We start from the raw sequence: 22,488 nt of genomic DNA, 5'->3' as shown, positions 1-22,488 counted from the left end.
AGGCTGAAATGTCGCATCATGTACCTTGCACTTGATATTTTTCAACTAAACCAGTTACTAATATTTTTCAGCGAAACCAGTTAAAGAATTTCCTACTTTTGCAGATTTTATTTATGAGTTGGGTACAATTCAAAAAGAGAAAGGATGGGAAAAGCACAACCTCTTTGAAATTACAAAAACGCTTGGCCAATTTTCCAAAGTGTGCACTTTTGGATAATTTAATTCCAGTGCTGTATTGTTTTTAAGGAAATACAAGAATTATGTAAAACGTATTAATAGGGTGCGACTTAAGATAGACGGAAACAATAAAAGGGAGTCGTTGACAATACAAGCTAACAAATGTAATCATATTTACATAATGCGACTTATAAAATCAACTTGTAAACCGCATCTCGATTGCGACTTGGGCCTAATTGCGACTTATAAATTGCGTTTGCTAATGCAACTTATAAATCGATTCGCCAATTCCGACTTATCAATTCGCTAATTGTGAGTTATATATACTGGTGTATAAAAAAGCTTTTACACTAATAGACTCTCACCTATTATTGTGGATAAATTTAACCTGCCAATCTATAATTATCAGTACAAAGAACATAAACTCGATTGAATTTGCCTGCTAATATGACTTGGCACAATATAGCTAAGAGCAGTAGATGTGGTTATTAGCCAGAAGTCAAATGGACAGTAGGATGAAGAGTTGGAGATTCACCATTGATTCTTGTTATTCAACAACCTAACCTTCTGAGGCTTGGCAGCATAATCTTAATTTACTTAAAATGAACTAAGAAAGAAATTTTGAATCTTACTTCACAGTTCACATTCGCCTCCTTCAAAGTAGGGGTAAGGTCTACTAAGATACACACTACTCTCCTCACACTTCACATGTGAGATTATAATGGGTTTATTGTTGTTGTAACATATCCTTTCTTTCTCATACAAAGTGCGTATACACAAAACAAAACCACCTGTTCTTTGAACAGTAAAGAGAGAAACAAATAAATTAAAAAAAAAAAAGGGTCCGGCCCTCCTCAATATCACCTGGTAAGAGGCCGTTGATTGGAATAGAAAATTTCGGAAGAATTAGGTTCGAATAAATTTCATGGGATCCTCTTCCTTTCGAACTACAAATATGGGAATCGTTGAATTAGCTCTTTGATTGAAAGAGGATGATTCCTATAATACATTACTCCAGTCGAGTCCAATGGAATTTCAAAATGAAGATATTTGTATTTTGTTCAAAACCTGTTGTAACAATCTAGAAAACAATTGATATTGATACAGTTTGCTTCCTTAACTCAATTAGTAGGGACCCTTAGAGTCCACTTCTTCCCCCTTACTACGAGTGAAAGGGAAAAAGTAAAGACTACCATTAAAGCAGCCCAAACAAGACTTACTATATCCATCGACTTACTATATCCATATGAATTATGTCCCCTATCTCTATAAATATAAAGGAATTGTTCCGTTATTCCTCACTAATAATAGTGGAATCAATGGTTCAGAGTCAAAAAGATCAAAAACTATTAATAAACCAATCCAATAAATTCGCTCATTTTATAGAAATTCCTATATGATTTCTAATCAGGAAAGATTAAACATCGGCAAAATCTGCAGTAACATCTCGAGGAAATGTTACTAATGGAACATGTAGGAATAATAGGTCCTATTCTTTTTTTTGTTGAACCTCATTTCAATTGACTGGATGCTTGAGCACTCAGAGATTTTCGTGAGTTACTCTGTATATAATAAAGTATCTTCCGCCCCCTTCCACAATATTTAGATTTCCTATCAGACTCTCCAATCTAATTCAAGGTCCAGACATTATACAATGCATTAATAATAGAAATTCTGATTTGTAGTAGAAGGTAATTTTGAAGTTTTGATAGCTCCTCTAGCATTTGAATATTTTCATGAAGCCTAAATATGCAATGCAAGGATATTTACAATCCCCCACACACAGCTCGGCCGATGATTGTGCAGCAGTGAATTTGGCTGACCTTTTCGATAGGTTTGATGCGAATGTGAATTAGTCCGAACAGTAAACTTCGAGATGGTTATACTGGAAAGAAGGGGAAAAAAAAAAGACTGCTGAACCCACAAGGCATGCCACAAGCCAACAATTATAGCACTTGGGTTGGAGTATCAATCCAGCACCAGCCTTTCTTTTGACTCTGACAATGTAGTAGGAATATATATAAGGTTGAATATTTTAGAGCAAATAAACAAAAAATACACCATGACAATACCCATGGCAACTTGTATTTTTAAAGAAATCTACACAATATTGTTTATAAATTTTCTGGCCATCGACATCAGAAAAGAGAAGGAACTATAATCACCGATTACATCAGAATTATTTTTTATATATATTTTCTGGTTGCAACTTAGTGCAACACATTTACCATTTACAAAGGCAGACATATGTAGGAGCATGCACATCCATTTAATCAGAGGGTATGCATGCTAAAACATATGCTATTAATTAACCTGTGATCGCGACATTAATACTTGATAATAATAATAAAAAGCAGTAAATAGGATGCCTTTTTCACCAGAAATCGCCTAAAGAAGATGAGCTCGAAGAATCGAGGAGTGAAACTCTTCGTCTCTTGCTTGACAGTGTACTTCTCGAAGAGAACTCCTCAGAGGCATAAAATTTATCAAGCACTGACCTCAAAGCCTGACGAACAGTAGTTACAAGAAGCTGGCACCTTTCATTAGTATTCCCTTCATCGCCCTCAGTAATCACGAAAACGCTAACCATTCTGTTCCCTAACGTAGCGATCTCTGCCCTTACAGTTTTTAGGGGGAGAGTATCCAGAGCTTGTCGCAGATCAGAAATAAGCTCATGCTTATATTCACAGCACAGAGATGCTTTGACAGAATAAGTGGCTCCGCCAGATCCCTCTGCTTGTTGTTCGACACATACTTCATCGATGTCTGTTGGAACTAGAACACCTTTGGTAGCTTCTGCTGCATTCACTCTCAAATCCTTTATGTGACTGATGACTTTGGCAAGTAAAGCGGCCTTATCCATCTATAATATGAAATGAAATTCAGCTTGAATTAAACTCAAGAAACTTCAAAGGGTATCTATAATAGTGATGGCACTAAAATTGCTGCAACTTCGTCATTATCAATAGGTTAAGTAATCTTAAATAAGTTAGGAGTAACCCACCCACCTTTACCCCTCTTAAACATACAAGTAATGCATATAACAATGAGTTTAAATACCAAGAAAAAGAATTTTTTCCCTACTTAACAGTACGGGTATTTATGATAGACATAAGATGGATGAAACTTGTCCTGTTCTTATATCTTTCTCGGCCTCTTGGCTAAGATCTAAGTTTCTTCTAAAATACAGCTGTGTATAGTAATCTGGCATAATTAGAAATGTGTTTCATGCAAAATCAAACCAGATTTCTAAAACCATTTATCTAATATTGCTTATCATAAAACTAGTGGCAGCCCCTCTTTCCAAGAATAGGGAAGCCCTAAATCCCGAGGCTTTAAGTTACAGAACTTAGACAGCCTGGTGCACTAAGCTCCCGCTATGCAGGGTATGGGGAAAGGTGGGACCAATAGACCCACAAGGTTATATTGTACGCAGTCTTACCCTGCATTTCTGCAATAGGCTATTTCCACGGCTCGAACATGTGACTGGTCACAAGAGGCAGCAACTTTTACCAGTTACGCTAAGGCTCGCCTTCTAGTTACAGAACTTAACTTAGGATGCTGCATAACAATCCAATCAATCAAAGAAATCACTTAACATCTAAAGTATAGTACATAAAAAACACAATAATCTCCTCTTGTACTTATAATTCAATCTAAAGACAACTCTGGGACTGCTTTTAGTTCTGCTCAAACTAATTTAAGCTTATCAATATCTTCACAAGTTTCAATATACATCAAGAAATCCCTCTTCAAAATAAGAAAATAAAACAGCTGACAAAGTTTGATTCTTGAAATAAAACAAACTAAATAAAGGAAATTACCTTATTAGTGCCAGGAATAAGGTTTCTCAGAGTACCCAAATGACCATTAATTCTCTCTCTGCGCCGCCTTTCAGCTTCACTATGATTTTTCAATGCAATCAAAGCTTTTTCTGGATTAACCCCTTTTTCCCCTGGTCTCACCATTGCCTTAACTAGCTCTCCTCTTTCATTATCCAAAATCAATGATGAAGATGAAGTTGACCCATTTGTCATTATCCCCTGAAAACCATAGTCCTCATAATGCCCATTAAAAGAATTGAAAAACTCCATCTTTGTTTTTTTCTCCAAAACACACACTAAGTGTGTAAAAACACCAACTACAGTCTACAGCTTGTTGTTAAAGAAGAAAACCAGGTGGACGGTTAGTTGGTGATGACCAAACAGAAATTCTTGGACTAGGTTTGCTTATTATTTCAGTTCCGCTACAAACTGGAACTTCCATCACTAAAAAAAACTAACTTTTTGGTTATTGACAAAGTTTCTGATCAAGAATATATGTAACATTGAAAATTTTCTTGAATTCAAACATTATTGGAGAATTTGTGATAAGCCAACTTCCACTTGCAAGATAAACAGAGAGATTTTGACGGGTCCCTCAAATAGAAGAGGTAGACAGAAAAACTGAGTGACACTTTAATTGATAAGACAGTCACGGTATAATAGTTGGTTTTGGCAATTACTCTATTTAAACCCTAAATCTTTTGCCTCTGACTGTACAACAGTCTAATTCATTATAATATTAAAATGGCTAAAGGGACAGCAATGACTACCGAATCATATAAAAAATTTGTAATGTTCCAAATTAAAATCTTAGAACAGTAGCTGTCTGTGACATTTAATATAAAATCTTGGTGCAAATATTGATATGGGCAGCCCGGTACATTAAGCTCCTGTTATGCGCGAGGTCCGGGAAGGACCAGACCCAGAGGCGGATCTAGAATTTAAACTCTATGGGTTCAACTTTTAAGGTTTTTAGCATTGAACCAATTATATTTAAAGTTATGGGTTCGTATCTATTATTTTTACAATTTTATTGAAATCTTACACATAATTTTTTGCTCCGCATCGAAAATTATGAGTTCAATTGAACCCGGCGTTAAAACACTACATCAGTCCCTGACCAGACCACAAGGGCAGGGGCGGATGCACCTTGGTGTAAGCGGTGCCATCCGACACTGCTTCACCGAAAAAATTCGCTGTAAATTATTAATATGTACAAAAAATATCTTATTAAATAAAGAAAATGAAACAACTTTACAAATACTTCACGCTAGCTGTGCTGGTCATGCACTCCTCTTTTAGGAGAGGTCCTGGGTTCGAACTTGAGCATCTTGTTTTCTGAAAAAAAAAACTTGTTTTTCCTTCAAGTATGTTGCATGGTAAGATTTCTTACTATTTTTTTCTTTCTATCTTTTTCTTGAGGGAAGATGAAGTTGGTCCTAACCCAAATTGTAAAGTCAAATAATTAAAGAGTTTTTAAGTGATTGCTTAGTATTATATATAGAAAAGGTAGCATTTACTATCATGTCTAGCAAGAATATTCTGAATACATTTCAAACAATAAAAACTTGTCGAGGAGGGTTGTAGTATTATACTTGAATTCATTTTTTTTAATAAGATTCAAATTTGTATTATTTTTATGTGTATCGTGACAGTAATTTATCTATTTGTTCACTTCTTTAAATACGACACCGCTTACGAAAAATCTTGCGTCCGCCCCTGCACAAGAGTCTATTGTACACAGTTTTACAATGTATTTTTGCAAAAGGATATTTCTACGGCTCAAACACATAATGTTCTAGTTACATGACAACAACTTTACCAGTTACGTTAAGGCTTCTCTTCCAAATATTTATAGGCTTTCTCTAACTTTCTTTTTGGATATAGTGAGAGGGAAAAAGAAAAGGGGGGAAAGTGCTATATGTGAAAAGAATGTGCCAGTGATTGAGTGAAGCTTCAGAGTTGTTTCAGTTCAAATCTTTTTTTCCTTTATAATTAAAAGGAGTCCTCTTTTTTCCTTTATTTTGTCGTTTACCCACTAAAAAGGAGTAATTCTTTTTTAAGACAAAGCTACTGTAATATTTGTTATCTGTTTAGCATTAAAATTTTCAACCTTTGTTATTTGCTCACATCTTAGTTTTAACTACTATTTGATTCTTCTAGTTGATCAGTCTTTTCTATATTTGATGCTATGAGTTGTACCATTGAATGGTGGGACGCGTATGGTGATAAAGATCTTTCTATCTTTAACTAGAAATTTTGAGTCAAATTTTGGAAAACGAAAAATATTTTGGTAGAAAGCGTTTTATCCCCTGCACCAGCATAAAGCAGAACTAATCGAACCAGTGAACTATGAATATCGGATGGTCAAAAAACAAAAAAATTAAGAACTGCAACCAAAATTGGTGAATTGATAATTTTCTTATAGAAGCTTATGTTAAAAGGTTTAATTGCCAGAATCTGTGAAGTTTCTTGGCATGTTCTCAAATCACAGGGCTTCCTCTTTGAGTTTCTCCATATCTCTGCACTTTTATACTCTGGAGAAAATGAATATCTCCCCGTAATCCAACTCTTAGTCAAAGAAGGACAGAGTACAGTTCGGTGCACAAGGCATCTCACGTTCATGCAAAGTCCGAAAAGTATCGCACCTTAAATGGTGTGATATAGACAACTTAGTCTAATGCAAGCGCTAATAACTATTTCTACGGCTCGAACCTATAAATCACACAAAAACAATTTTACGTTACTTTAAGGCTCCCAATTCCAACTCCTAGTCAAAAGATAATCTAGAAAAAACAAGTTTCATGGAATTAACTTATAATTGTTTCCTAGCTGCTAAAGAATATATTTTTTCCCTAAAGGGACTTCCATTAAGTACTCTTTGTTCTTTAGCACAGTACCTTTTTTGAATACTGTCTTAGCCTGTTGTGTCCTTTTTAATAAGGTCATATTTTGACAAAATGCTTGGAGGAAATAATTTGTTTACCAAAGTAATGAAAATGCAATAACATAGTGTGTATCTGTGTGTATGGTCAAGTTAGGCCATCAGACAAATGCAGTTGGTAGGGGCCACTTTCCTGTGGGTGACTAACCCCTCTTATCTCATCATTTTGCCAAAGAGCCAATCATTCACTTACCAACTCCATTTTTTACTCTAATATTGAGACCCTTCAACTAAAAAAGACTCGTTATTAGGGATCTTCGTCCGAAATAACCGGTCAAATTTATTATTATTTTTTTAAATTGATACACAAATAATATATATATATATATATATATATATATATATATATATATATATATATATATATATATATATTTGTTGATTATTTTTAGTTTAAGCGATTAAATGAATAGTTATTTAAATTAATTCTTATTAATTATTTTAAGCTCCACTTGGACAGGTGCCCTGTTAATTTACATATTCTTATCTACCACTTTCCTCTAATTAAGTACTCGAGTTTCCCTTGTCTTTATCCAACTTTGGGCTGATCCTCTTTGTTTTGATAGTACCATTTTTCTACAAAATGGTAATTTTTATTATTATTATAAAGTTAAAACACAAGAACCAAGATTTAGATTTTGGCACCTTATGAGTTTTAGTCTAAGTAGGTTTAGCCTTTGAAATTAATTAATAGTATAGCTTTGCCTGTGAATTTTATGTGGCTGTGGTTTTTAGATCTTAGTATCTAGAAGAGATCTTGCTAATGTCTGTAGTTTTGGCATCCTATTGTCCTCCTGGGGCCAGATCTATCTCAACCTAAAAAAGAGCAATTAAATCTTCAATTCAGATTTGGAAGATTTTTTTTTTTTTGACCTAGCTAGACTGATGTAAAAACTTTATGTTCACCAATCCATCCACTGAGCTCTTATTCACACCCGAACTATATAAGTAAAGGATCAAGTGGTATCACACTTTTAATAGCTAGCTTTAAGTTTAGAGGTAGATTCAGGATTCAAAATAAAAAGGTTGAACTCGCAAGGATTTTAGCATTACTTAGTATACATTTAAAATAATGGGCTCAGAAGTTAATATATTTTTGAATTTTCAATAATTTTTATATGTATATTTATGCTTCATATCAAAAATTAAATAGTAAGTTCAAAACCCCATAAAAGCTATGCTATATAGACAATACTTTGAATTAAGCAGCTGGTTATACTTTTCATTTTCCTTTAACATTATATTGCTTGTGTAGAAAACATAGTCAGTTTCAAGTTGTATGGGTAAATTGCGTAGATTGACGGCTAGCTAAATAATTTAAATATCCTCTTAATATTGAATGTGTATAATCAAAATAAATATATTAAGCAATGTAATCGACCATAACAGTATACATTTCCTTTCCTTTTAATTGCTTTTTTCTCCAAGCATAAACTTTAACTCACACCAGGATCTTGAACATGATAATCTTACACAAAATCGTTACAGAAAACATACCTGATACGGAATCTATTATCTTGAAGTGGAAGCGTTAATCGTTAATTGATTTCTCGCCCCTTGCCCTAACTTTACGTTACCGCCGGTTTTAGTAATGGAAGAGAGAAAAAAAATACGGTAACCCTAATGGGTGGGGAGATGACCAATTTATAGAGGTTCTCACTTAATCTGGTACGTCCATCAAGTAACCAATCGGACAGATGAGATTTGATAATTAATTAAATATTAATTATGGGTCTTAACCTACTGGGCCACATACACGTAGGAAAATAACTTATATTCTCTCACTTGGCCCAATAATCACATAATATTAATATTTAATATATGAACATTAGTTGCGCATAAACAAATCTCTTCTATAATGTCCATCATAAATACCATAATATGATAAACTACTAAATGTGAGTTATGGCGGTTATATATAATATGTCTACATACTCCCTTCCATATACTACAACATTAGCAACTCATTGTACCAGGTCCATAAGCTATAAAATATTATGATCCACAATAATGTCTCATTGAGACTTATCCTGTAATATCTCAAAACAATAATGTGTACATCATTATGAAAAATAGGAAATTATTAATGTATATCAGAAACATATAAATGAGCTCAGAGTGTCAAAACATCATAAATACATCAATCATTAATACAGCCAAGACCCATTCTATGTACATGTTCTTTAAATATCTTTGGTTGTAAACCTTTCGTTAACGGATCTGCAATCATGAGATATGTTCTAATATGCTCAAATGACGCTCTTTGTTTCTGAACTTCTTCCTTGACGGTAAAGTACTTTAACGCCAAATGCTTTAATTCCATATGCTTGGCGCCTTTGGAGTACTTATCGTTCTTGGAGAAGAATACTGCTGCAGAATTATCACAATAAATTTTCAGCGGCTTGGTAATGGTGTTGACAACCCCAAGTCCTGAAATAAAGTTTCGCAGCCATAATGCATGAATTGTGGCTTCAAAACATGCCACAAATTCTGCTTCCATTGTGGATGTAGCAATGACAGACTGTTTGGCACTCTTCCACGATATTGCTCCTTCAGCTAATTGGAACACATAACCAAACGTGAATTTTCTAGTGTCAATACATCCAGCGAAATCTGAATCCGAGTATCCAACAACTTCCAAATACTTGGATCTCCTATACATGAGCATGTAATCCTTCGTTCCTTTCAGGTACCTCAAAATTTTCTTTGCAGCTTTCCAGTGATCAATTCCTGGGTTACTCTGATATCTTCCTAGCATTCCGACCGCAAAACTAATATCCGGTCTTGTGCAAGTCTGAGCATACATCAGACTACCAACAATAGAAGAGTAATGAATTGATTCTATTTCCTTTCGTTCTACATCATTCTTAGGGCATTGCATGAGACTAAATTTGTCCCCTTTTTGAATTGGAACAATTCCTGCTGAACAATTGTTCATATTAAATCTCTCTAGAGTTCTTTCGATATAGCCTTTCTGAGACAATCCCAATAATCCCTGTGATCTATCACGAAATATTTCTATTCCTATCATATAGGATGCCTCACCCATATCTTTCATTTCAAAATTCTTGGAGAGAAAATCTTTAGTCACACGCAATATGCCTAAATCATTAGCAGCAAGTAGAATATCATCAACATATAGGACTAAAAATATAAACGTGCTCCCACTGATCTCTTGGTATATACACCGATCAACGGTATTTTTCACAAATCCAAAAGATGTTATGGTATCATTAAACTTTATATACCATTGTCGTGAGGCTTGTTTAAGTCCATATATTGACTTCTTCCACTGATCTCTTGGTATATACACCGATCAACGGTATTTTTCACAAATCCAAAAGATGTTATGGTATCATTAAACTTTATATACCATTATCGTGAGGCTTGTTTAAGTCCATATATTGACTTCTTCAATTTACACACCATTTGACCTTTTCCTTTAGTTCCGAAATCCTCTGGTTGGTCCATATAAACCTCTTCCTCGAGATCTCCATTAAGAAAGACAGTTTTCACATCCATTTGGTGTAACTCTAAATCATAATGAGCCACCAAAGCCATAATAATTCTTAACAAGTCTTTCTTTGAGACCGGCGAAAAGGTCTCTTTATAATCAATGCCTCCTTTCTGAGTATAACCCTTGGCAACAAGTCTGACTTTGTATCGTTCAATATTGCCATTTGAATCACGTTTGGTCTTAAAGATCCATCTACACCCGATTCTTTTAGAACTTTCTGGCAATTCAACAAGATCCCAGACTTTACTGTATTCCATGGATTTTAACTCTTCCTTCTTGGCATCAATCCATTTTTTAGACTCATTACTTTCTATGGCTTGTGAAAATGAAACCGGATCCTTATTAAGATCAATGTCAAAATCTGACTCTTGCAAATAAACCACGTAATCATCCGAAATAGCCGATTTTCTAACTCTTTGAGATTTTCTTAATGGCATTTCTTGTGGTTCATTTGTGTCAGATATTTGTGAGTTAGTTTCTTCATGAAGTGTTTCATCCAAATGCTCGGTTTTGTCAAAGTATTCTTCAATAACTGGAACAATATTTGGTATTTGTGTGAAAGTAGGCACATTCGTGGGTAATAGAATATTAACCCTCGCCTCTTTTATTTACACACTTTGTTTTTCAACGCTCCCACTAACCTCACCATTCTTAATGAATCTTGCATTACCAGTTTCAACAATTCTCGAACTATGGTTTGGACAGTAAAACACATACCCTTTAGATTTCTCTGGGTAACCAATAAAGTAACCACTTACTGTTCGAGAATCTAGTTTCTTTTCTTGTGGATTATAAACTCTAGCTTCCGATGGGCAACCCCAAACATACTGTAAGTACGTGATTTTTTCCCTATGAAAGAATCACTCCCAAAAAATTCATAATATAATGATTTTCCTTGGTGTGCAATTTTGAGAGTTTTTGTGACATTTTTGGATAATTATTTGTATTTGTCTGTGCATGTTTATTTGTTAAATTAATAAAAAATACAAAAATATGTCACATTTTGCATGTAGGATTTAATTCTACAATTGTTAGTAATTAAGTTTGTTTTACAAAAATTGAAAATTACAAAAATAGGCATCTTTTGCATTTTTAGCATTTAATGTCCAAATGTACAATTTTATGCTTAATTATTACTTAATTGTGCGTTAATTGTTATTGGGAGTTAATTTGCGCTTTTATAACTTAATAATAATTTAAGGATTTTTAGAATTTAGTTTTAGAAAAATAAAAGAAGAAAAGAGAGCAAAAATATAAAGAAAATCAGAATTGGGCTCTTCTTCAAATTCAAGCCACAAGCCCAAAAAATACCCAACCTTCCCTATGACCCGGTCCATTTCAAATCGGGTCGACCCGGTCCATAACCCAAATACCCAATACCCCCCTATCTTAACCAAAACAAAACAAAAAAACCCTTAAAAAACAAAAACCTATCCGCCCCCACCCCCTCCTTCTTCTTCTTCTTCTCCAACACTCCCAAAGAAAAAACCAGCCATGGCTGCTGCCCTTTCCCCCTCCCCCACGTCGATACACACACACACACGCACACACCTTCGAGCTCCATCTCGCCCAGCTTCCGTCCTCGTCGAAACCATATCGACATCCATGGCAACAACCACCTTCGAGCTCCATATCGACGTCCATGGCAGCAGCACCAACAACCCTCCACCACCTTCTCCTTCACGTCCAAACGGACCCATGGTTGTTGCGTTGCTCCATCTTCTGCCTCATCCAAGCTCCTACAATGGAAAACCCTTCACCATTTTCTTCGAGCTCGAGTGCGAGCTCTCATGGCCGTTGCTTCATCTCCTCCATACGAATAGTAGCTCCGCCAACAACCATCCCAGCTCGTTGCTGCTACCTCCAGCGGCCTCGACTGCTTCTGCTTCACTTCGTTGTCATTGTCTTTGACCAAACGCCCTACTGTGTCGTCGCTGCTACTCCCAAAACCATGCCCTTTCCGCTACGTTGCTGCTGCTCTAGCTCGTTCAGCAGCTGCTTGGGCTGCGACACTGCTGCTTTGTCAAATAGCTGGACTTAAAACCAAATCACGCTGCTTCACTTTTTCCGGCGCCTCCAGTCCAAAAACGAGACTCACCATTTCGCTTATTCAAGCTTTGGTCGAGGTTTGTCGAAACAGTCCATACACAGTTCGAGTTCGTCGTTGGTCAGTCGTTGTTCGTGTTTCCGATCCGGTTAGTGGGTTTGAGTTTCACTTTTGTCCGTATTTTGTTTTTGATATTCTCGAATCTAAAATCGGTAAATGTTTGATTTTTGTTTTGTTCGTGTTCATTGTTTTGTTAATTTTTCAGTTTGTTCATGCGAAATTGTTAGTTTAATGTCGCTAGATTCAAATTGAAGTTTAATTAATTATTTCTTCAGTTTGTTTCATGTGTTGTTATGTATTTATTTTTTTCCAGAAATTGTTAATGTTGGTTAAATCATTTGAATCCGTCATGTTTGTTGTTTAAAATAGATTTAATTCATGTTCATCTTTGTTTGAAGTTCGTTTTTAATCCAGTGATTTAATGTGAGTTTATGTTTTGGTTTTTGACTTGTTGATTTAGTTTGAATCATGTATTTTGTTGTTGATATTGTTGTCTCTTTGCTCATTCATTTTTGGTCTAAGTTAACCAGGATTGGTTCCCAATATGGTTAACTTATTCCCATTAATTTGAAGTTGTATGATTCAATCTGTGTTCATGAGATTTGTTGTTGAATTTGTTTAGAAATTGGTCATATTTGCTGTACTTTGGTTGAGATTGATTAGGTGATTTGGTTATAGCTGATGGGGGTAGTTTGGTAAATTTCAGTACGTTCAGGGGTAAAATGGCAATTGCGGTAAGGTCGGAGGGGTATTTTTGGAATTGAACATTTGAACAATTATTTAAGTTAAGCATGGGGGACAAGATGTAATGGATGGGGTTGATATAATTATTTAATATAATGGGGGACAAGACATAATGTAGTGGGGTGAGAATAATGTAATTATTTATGTTAAGCATGGGGAACAAGATGTAATGGGTTGGGGTTGATATAATTGTTTAATATAGTGGGGGACAAGACATAATGTAGTGGGGTGAGAATAATGTAATTATTTATGCTAAGCATGGGGGACAACGGTTTAAAATAAAGAAAACATTAAGTAGTGGGGACAAAGCATGCAATTGGGAAAATATTTGGGGTTGGGAATTCAAGACAAGAGTCTTGTTATAAATAGAGTTATTTGACACATTTTAAAGGGACCAAGACTTGAGAGAAAAAACTTAGACTGAACTTGAAAGATTTTTGAGGATTATTTTGAGAGAGGAAGACATTCCGAAAATCTCAAGAGTGTTAGAGAGTTTAAAAAAAAAAAGAAAACAAAAACAAAAAGAGAAGCGAGTTTAGTTTCGGGTTTAATACACGCGTGGTTTGTTGATGTTTAGTTTGCTTACAAACTTTTGGGTTTATTCTATTGAGTTGTTCGGTTTTTCCTCAAAGTTTTCTGGGCCTTGAATCTGATTCGAATTTGTTGTTGTTAGGTTGCTGTTGTTGCTGTGTATTTACACTACTACTGCTTCTACTGATCTTCATCTTCTTTCCTTGCTTTCCCAAATACCAGGTACACAAACTGATACACTGGTTCATTTTGTAAGCCACTCGAGACATGAATGCAAAAAAATGAGAAAGATTTGAAGTTGTAATTTAATGTAGTATTTTCTTTCTTTTACTGTCTGTATATAGAACATTATATCCGTTGTCCATGTAAATTCTTTAAACGATTCACTTTCGAAACTTGACTATAATAACTCGAAAGTATGTAAATAAAGTAGGACCTTTTTCTTCATTTATTTTAGAAAGCGAAAAATAGAAAATGTAGTCATGCTAAGATTATCCTTTTAAAAATAAGAATGAGATGAGCCTCGCCGAATAAAAATACAAAATTGTGGGGCCTTCAGTAGATATTTGCTTTAAAATTGCTTAGACTTCGGGATGGGCCGTTTAGAAAATTTCCCGGCCTTACCCAAAATAATGATACGCTAGTCGCTTTAGGCGCGTATTTAATAATGTTATCTTCTTAAACTCGGGTGCACATTTATGTGACCCAAATCCAAATCTCAACAGAGTTGAAATATGCCAATAACCACGGGTGCATTGATGTGACATGGTTCGAGATGTGTTTCCACGATGTTGCAATTCTTGATAAAAATAATAATAGTGATAAAAGCGGTTAAAAGTTAAAATTCGCGCATAGGTTCAATATGTATTAAATCAGATAATCAAGCCGAATATGACAGTTGAGCGACCGTGCTAGAACCACGGAACTCGGGAATGCCTAACACCTTCTCTCGGGTTAACAGAATTCCTTATCCGGATTTCTGGTTCGCATACTGTAATATGGAGTCATTCTTTTCCTCGATTCGGGATTAAATTGGTGACTTGGGACACCCTAAAATCTCCCAAGTGGCGACTCTGAAACAAATAAACAAATCCCATTTCGATTGTCCTTTAATTGGAAAAACTCCTTCACCCCTCGCGGGGACGTAAAAAGGAGGTGTGACAGCTCTGGCGACTCTGCTGGGGAAAAGAACCCAGAAGGTTAGTTCAGGGTTCAGAATTCGAGCTTAGAATAATTATTATATTTGCCTTTATTATTTGATCTTTATTACATGTTTGGGCATAACGTGCTAAATGTTATCTTTTAGCTTTGATATTATCTGAATTGTATATAAACTGTGCCGAAACCATTCTCTTCTTACCTCCGAGGAGAAGCTCGCTGGTCGAGACTCCCTATTCTGTTAGTGTCAATACCTGAAATAAGAAAGAGGCCGGACAAGTTACAAAGCCGGACGATCTCGCGGGTCCCCGGTACGTAGCCCCCTCCTCGACTCGAGTTGTCCGCTCGGGTACACAGTCTAGAACATATACCCAGGTTATAAACCTAGTATAACAAAACCTCATGTCGGATCCCTAGTAGAAACATTTATTTGCATCATGTTGTATTTGACATAGGGGACTCAACACAGGGGTTGGGTCCGTCTAGGACAGGCAACCTGAAATGAAAAGATCATCATGTTGCATCCCGTTTGTTTTGCGCATTTATTTGCTTCAATTCTGCATGCTGACCGGTTTCTAAAAAAAACTTTAAAAAAAGAGAAGAAATAACAGCGTAGGGAGATAATTACTTATTTTTGAAAAAATAAAACCAATGTCCAAGTAGTGTCAAAACCTCGCCGGAATTTTCTTAAAAAAAAAAGAAAAAAATGAAAACAAAATTTGTCTTTTAGTTTGATTTATTAAAAAAAAACATATATATATATATAAAAAAATCCTTTTAATCACTTTCAAAATCCAAAACAAATATGTATATTTATTTAAAAGTAAAAAAAAAGAAGGGAAAATTCAAAATTCAAAAAAATGTTGTTTCTTTTGTTGTATATCTTTTATAAATTTAGACTAATAGTCCAAATACTTCCTTAAAAGATTTTTCGAAATTTCAAAAAAAAGGTAAAAAAAAAAAAAAAGTTCAAAGAAAAAATATTTCTTTAGTCTACATCTCTTTTCAAAAATAAAAAAAAAACAAAACAAAATATAAAAACCAGTAAAAATATTTTCTTCTTTTCTTTAAAAGATTGTATTCAGAAGGGGTTTAATTTATTTCCTCTACGTCTGATCGACCGAACTACGCGGGTCTGATTCTCACCGGATGTGAGATACATAGGCAAACCTCATCGGTTCCGACCCCAATTTTCAAAAAATAATCCAAAAATATTTTCTTCCAGTCCCTTCTTTGAAAATATTTCCTTAAACTCAAAAAAAAGTGGTTTCCTTCTTTCTAATATCTTTCATACAAAAAAAAGAAAAATCAATAAAAATCAAAATCTAAAATACGGATTTCCTTCATTCTGAAGTATTTTTCCAAAAAATCCAAAAAAATATCAGAAACAAAAATCCAGAAAAAATTGCTCTTTAGCTGTCTTTATTTTGTAAATATCCATAAAAACTTTGAAAATATGAATCCAAAAATATTTTCGCTTTTCTTTAGAAGTGCTTTTGTAAATAAATAAATAAACTCAAAAATCCAAAATATTTTCTTAAAAGTGCCTTTTCGAAAATTAAGAGGCGACATCCAAAATCCAAAGAAAATATTTTCTTTCTTATTTAGAAAAAGAGAGAACAAATGAAAATTCAAACAAAAATATTTTCTTTTTACTTCTAAAATTCTCAACGTTCCAATCAAAAGAAAATGAATTTTTAGAAGTCTTTCTTTCAAAAAATAAAAATAGAGTCAAATTCAAAAATCCAAAAAAAATAAATCCTTTTCTTCTTTTAAAGATTTTTTTTTTAGAAAAATCCAAAAGAAACAAAAATCCAAAAAAAAACCTTTATTCTTTTAAAGTATTTTTTTTTAAAAAAATTATTCCAAAAAGAAAAAAAAGAGTTAGTTTACTTACTCTATTCATGATCGCCCGAACTACGCCGGTTTGATTCTCACAGGGTGTGAGATACGTAGGCAACCCTCATCGGGTCCAACCTCCCCTTTTTCAGAAATAGCCAAAATGTCAGAATTTTAATTTCATTATAAATGAGTCGGGTGATGCCGCTTTTGTCAAATGAAGCCGAATGTTCCCGAAAGGGACGCACCGGAAGGCTGACTTTGCGTAAACAGCCGCTTTTGGTCATTCTTTGAATTTTGACCAATTTGCCCAACAGCCTTAGAATCCTCGTCCCCGAGGCTCTGTGAGGCCGTGTTCCCAATGTTGGGCCACTATTTTGAAAAAAAAAAGAGTCATAAATAAATCAAGTGATGCTGTTTTTGTCAAAAATAGCCAAATGTTCCCGAAAGGGACGGCGGAAGGCTGACTTTGCATAAACGGCCACTTTCGATCATCCTTTAGAGTTTTGATCAAGTTGACCCTCACAGCCTTAAAATCTTCATCCCCGAAGTGCTGAAAGGCCGTGTTCGAAAATCGGATCTTTCTTTCTAAAATATAGTCAAATCATTTTTGCTTAAATCACCTTAATAAATGTGCAGGATGAGCACAATGCAAAATGAACACTTGTTTCTTTATTTTTGCACTTGTTTGTCCCGAGCTACGCAAGATCTGATTTATGCGGGGTCATGATACGTAGGCAATCTCCATCGGATTCGATCATAGCTATAAAATAAATTGAGTGAAAAAATAAAGAAAAGGAGAAAGAAAATTGAGTGAAAAAGAGAAGAAAAAATAGTGAAAAAAAGAAGGAAAAAGAGTGACAAAAAAAAGAGGGTGCAAAAAATAAAAGAGCGGCAAAAACAAGATCAAGAGTGGTTAAAGAGAGGCAGGAATAAAAGAAAAGAGGTACATAGTGAAGAGGGCTAGTTTAAGGCCGGGATGAAACATGCAACCCGTTCAAACACATGGTAAAAGCATTTAACTGTTTAGGTGCATTGCATCCCAACGTGTGATTTCCCATATGTTAAATGCCTCAAAACTAACAAGGTTGTGTGTGTGAGTAAATTAACCAGGTTCTGTTCAGGTGATTGGTTTTGTGTGTATGCGGTGATGAACATGCAGCCCTGCACGCGGCCACAACATTATACACAAAACTGAGCTCCACCTCCCAGAAATGCCCATTCTTACCAAGCTCCATATAGTCCCCAATCAAATGTTCCTCAGTACAATCCTCACCCAAGAGAGTCTTTCAAAAGGAATCAGTTCACCCCTATTGGTGAATCATACTTAGGCTTGTTCCAAAAGCTAGTCAGGCGAAGTCTGCTGCAGCTAGTGGCCCCAAATCGGCCAAACACCAAGTCCCCTCCCCCCCCGCATCGAGCTGATACTAGATGTGAATACCACTCTGGATAAGTGGGACACGGTACAAAGAATTGTTGGTCATTTGAACCCTCAAAATGGCAGTTGAAGACTTGATTGAAGCTGAAAGAATCGTTCTCCGGGACGAAAAGGTTCCTAATATGATGAACATTCCCCTGCCAACTCTCACAAATGGGCCAATAGACGGAATGATCTGTGAAGCTGAGGAATTTGATCCGACACTGAAGGCTATTGTAGCCATTGCCGAGACAGAAGAAAAGCCAAAAAAATGATTGCCAAGCCTGAAAGTTCCCCATCAGACGGGAGTCTCGGTAGCCAGTCTTGCTATCTTTTCTGCATCTGGATTGTCTCAGGGTGTGATCCAGATGTTTTACTTTATTGTCTTACTTTCGATGTAAACCCTTCTATCTTCAAAAATTAAAAAAAAAACAAAAAAAAATCAAAAAATCAAATGAAATTGATATTTCATTTTCCCGGAATGTCTCTTTTCTTAAATCTTGTCAATTTTCTCATTCTCTTTAGTTCTATTAAATGCAGATTTCAATAATATGACATGCTTGCGGACTTCATGCCCGGATCTTAAAACTCTGTCAGACCTCGAAATAATGAATCAATAATTGGGTCGCAATGAAGAATAGCTTAAGGAAACAAGACAAAGATTTGGAAAAGCTGAAAGAAGATTGGGTCCAGATTGGAAAGGTACATACATTGCAACAAGAGTACTGCCAAAAGAGTGCGTTGTACTTGGGACACATCGAAGGAAACGTCCTTGAAATAACTGTCAATGCAAATGCAGTCAAAAGGTACTATGTTGGATCCTTTATATAATAAAATCTTTTCCGGTTGAGATGACGAAGGCTTTCATTTTCGCTACCCAAACACTATCAACCCTTTGCAAACCCATTTGAGCTGGTTACTCTTCTTTGATTACCCTCTTTGGAACCTGAAATTATTATTGAAAATAAAATGAAAAAAGAAGAAAGAAATTGAAATGAAAAAGAAAGAAAAAAGAAGAAGAAAGAATTGGAAAAATGAGAAAATATATATACAAAAAAGAAAAGACAATGAAAATGAAAAAAAGGGAAGGGAAGTGAAAAACAAAGCAAATCAGAAAAACAAAAAAATCCAAAAACAAAAATCCAAGAAGTCCCCCAAAAGTGAAACTGGGGCAGAAGTTATAATGGTTCGGCAATGATCCCGCCCAAAAGGTTCCAAAGTTGTAGTTCAATCCAAATTCTTTTCACCCCAAACCTTGTTCAAGTCCTTCTGATCAATCGGCAAAGCGGTTCAAAATGGGAGGATGGAGTTATTTGGGTCTGATACAACAAAATGAGAGAGACTTATTGGTGAAAACTCACACGGGCACCGTAAGGTGACGGTAAGCAGAGGAAATCAAATGAGAGTCTTTTTAGTGAAAACCCACACGGGCACTATAAGGAGATGGTAAGAAATGGGATGAAAAATGCCCGCTCGTGAAAACCCACAAAGGGCGCCCATGACCGAAAATAAGATCCTCACAACCATCAGCATCAACAAAGTCCTGGCAAGGTTCCTCAGTATTCAAGGCAAAGTGGTGATGAATTTTTGAGAGTCGGACGGTTTACACAGATCATGCATCCAGTCCAAAAGGCATGTCATGTTCATTGAAGTCCGCATGTACTCCAGATAAGTCCTTCTCTACTTTCCCCGAAAGGGACACTTCTAGTTTTAAACTCATTCTTCATTCAATTATTTGTTTCTCTTTTGGATCCTTTTATGTCTAACACTCTTCCAAAACCAAGACAAAGAAAGGATGGCAAGACTGATTTACAGGACTTTCATTTGATACACGCTAATGTGCAAAAGGCACCCAGCCTCAGCAGGTGTATCAAGTCGACCTCGACTGGCCATGGCGGCTGATGCTCAGGAATCAACACTCTTGGAAGGAGAAAATCAAATTAAAGCGCCTATAAAGGCAATTGAAGTTGAAAGGGTTGAGTTTCACATGGCTAATCGCCTCAGCAAAGTCGAAGAAACCAAGGTACCCCCAAATGCTCTAAAATTGAAGTTGGAAGAAAGAAGACAGAAAAGAAAGGCCTACAAAGAAAAAAAAATATAAAGTTGGAAAGGTTAAGTCCCACGCGATTAGCCATTGCAGTTAGGTTTGAGGATAAAAAAATCCCTGATGCTCCGAAAAAAAAAAAAAATCCGGCAAATCCCCACAGAGTCTCCCCTTGTAAAAAACCCCACAGAGTCTCCCCTTGTAAAAACCCCCATAGAGTCTCCCCTTGTAAAAATCCCCAAAGAGTCTGCCCCGGCAAATCCCCAACGAGTCTACCTTGTAAATATCCCCACTGAGTCTACCCCAATAAAAATCTCCACTGAGCCTGCCTCGGTAAAAATCCCCAAGCAGAATGGGATGGAAGAACCAAAGCCTTACATGGGAAAATCATCGCAAAATCCGAGAATGCGAGTCTGATCAGTTTTAAAGGGGATCGCTTGTGAAACCAATCAACGACAGAGTTTCTCAACAGGAATAAGGACGGGACCGAGCAATTGGAACAATCAAGGCCATCGAACCAACCACCATTTTCAAACTGACAATTGTTCTTTGTTTAGAAAATTGAAACAGGTGCGATCCAAAGCAACCGTGCAAGAAGCAGGTGCCGCCCAAAAGGAAAAGAAATACGTGAATGCAAGAAACAACTTTGCAATAAGGAATCAACCCAAAAGGGAAGTTTCCCCAAAATTCTCTCGTGCATTTTACTAAACAAAAATGAAAAAATAATAAAAAATAAAAACAAAACAAAAAAGGAAGTAAGAAGAAAACTCAAAAAAGAGAGGGTTAGTTAGAATCCCCAACATTTGCTTTTAGCCGACATTAGGGCTTCAATCCCTGAGTTGAGCATTTTTCCTTTAGCCATCATTAGGGCTCCAATCCCTGAGTTGAGCGAATTTCCCTTAAGCCGACATTAGGGCTCCAATCCCTGAGATGAGCGTTTTTCCTTTAGCCAGCATTAGGGCTCCAATCCCTGAGTTGAGTATTTTTCTTTTAGCCGACATTAGGGCTCCAATCCCTGAGTTGAGCAATTTCCATTTAGCCAGCATTATGGCTCCAATCCCTGAGTTGAGCGTTTTTCCTGTTAGCCGACATTAGGGCTCCAATCCCTGAGTTGAGCGTTTTTCCTTTAAGCCAGCATTAGGGCTCCAATCCCTGAGTTGAGCAACTTTCTTTTAGCCGACATTAGGGCTCCAATCCCTGAATTGAGCATTTTTCCTTTAGCCAGCATTAGGGCTCCAATCCCTGAGTTGAGCGAATTTCCCTTAAGCCAGCATTAGGGCTCCAATCCCTGAGTTGAGCAATTTTCTGTAAGCCAGCATTAGGGCTCCAATCCCTGAGTTGAGCAACTTTCCTTTAGCCAACATTAGGGCTCCAATCCCTGAGTTGAGCGTTTTCCTTTAGCCAGCATTAGGGCTCCAATCCCTGAGTTGAGCATTTTTCTTTTAGCCGACATTAGGGCTCCAATCCCTGAGTTGAGCAGTTTTCTTTAGCCAGCATTAAGGCTCCAATCCCTGAGTTGAGCGTTTTTCCCTTTAGCCGACATTAGGGCTCCAATCTCTGAGTTGAGCGTTTTTCCTTTAGCAAGCATTAGGGCTTCAATCCCTGAGTTGAGCATTTTTCTTTTAGCCAACATTAGGGCTCCAATCCCTGAGTTGAGAATTTTTCCTGTTAGCCGACATTAGGGCTCCAATCCCTGAGTTGAGTGTTTTTCCTTTAGCCAGCATTAGGGCTCCAATCCCTGAGTTGAGCAATTTGTTTTTAGCCGCCATTAGGGCTCCAATCCCTGAGTTGAGCAATTTGTTTTTAGCCGCCATTAGGGCTCCAATCCCTGGGTTGAGCAATTTTCTTTAAGCCAGCATTAGGGCTCCAATCCCTGAGTTGAGCAACTTTTTTTTAGCCGACATTAGAGCTCCAATCCCTGAGTTGAACAATTTTTCTTTAAGCCAACATTAGGGCTCCAATCCCTGAGTTAAGCAACTTTCCTTTAGCCAGCATTAGGGCTCCAATCCCTGAGTTGCGCATTTTTACCTTTTGCGACATTAGGGCTCCAATCCCTGAGTTGCGCTTTTTAGACTGGAGTTTTCCAATCCCCTCATCAATCCTATAAATTTTTATGGCAATTAACTCACGAAATTTTTATGCAAATCCCGTTTCACTCAATACTGCAGAAATAAACAAGCGCCTAC

General features: G+C 36.2%; 1 protein-coding gene across 1 annotated transcript; it reads right to left on the bottom strand.

Annotated features, from left to right (window-relative positions):
• Window positions 1-2,224: 2,224 nt before the first annotated feature.
• On the bottom strand, window positions 2,225-4,664 carry LOC104234491 (transcription factor bHLH30-like). The gene is made up of 2 exons (XM_009788055.2): window positions 4,002-4,664; window positions 2,225-3,040 (listed from the first exon to the last, which is right to left on the bottom strand). Exons 1-2 carry the CDS (start codon window positions 4,269-4,271, stop codon window positions 2,552-2,554), a joined length of 759 nt encoding a protein of 252 aa, XP_009786357.1. The 5' UTR covers window positions 4,272-4,664; the 3' UTR covers window positions 2,225-2,551.
• Between the last annotated feature and the right edge of the window lie 17,824 nt (window positions 4,665-22,488).

The sequence above is a fragment of the Nicotiana sylvestris genome, chromosome 7, assembly GCF_000393655.2.
Source record: "Nicotiana sylvestris chromosome 7, ASM39365v2, whole genome shotgun sequence".
NCBI classification, from domain to species: Eukaryota; Viridiplantae; Streptophyta; class Magnoliopsida; order Solanales; family Solanaceae; genus Nicotiana; species Nicotiana sylvestris.
The sequence above is the reverse complement of the archived record's forward strand: the minus strand, read 5'-3'. Positions and strand labels throughout refer to the sequence as shown.

Bases quoted from the DNA above. Each gene is read 5' to 3' on its own strand.
- LOC104234491 (XM_009788055.2), bottom strand. From the start codon at position 4,271: ATGGAGTTTTTCAATTCTTTTAATGGGCATTATGAGGACTATGGTTTT. The intron at 3,041-4,001 runs GTAATTTCCTTT...TTCATATTATAG, and splicing joins TTATTCCTGGCACTAATAAG to ATGGATAAGGCCGCTTTACT.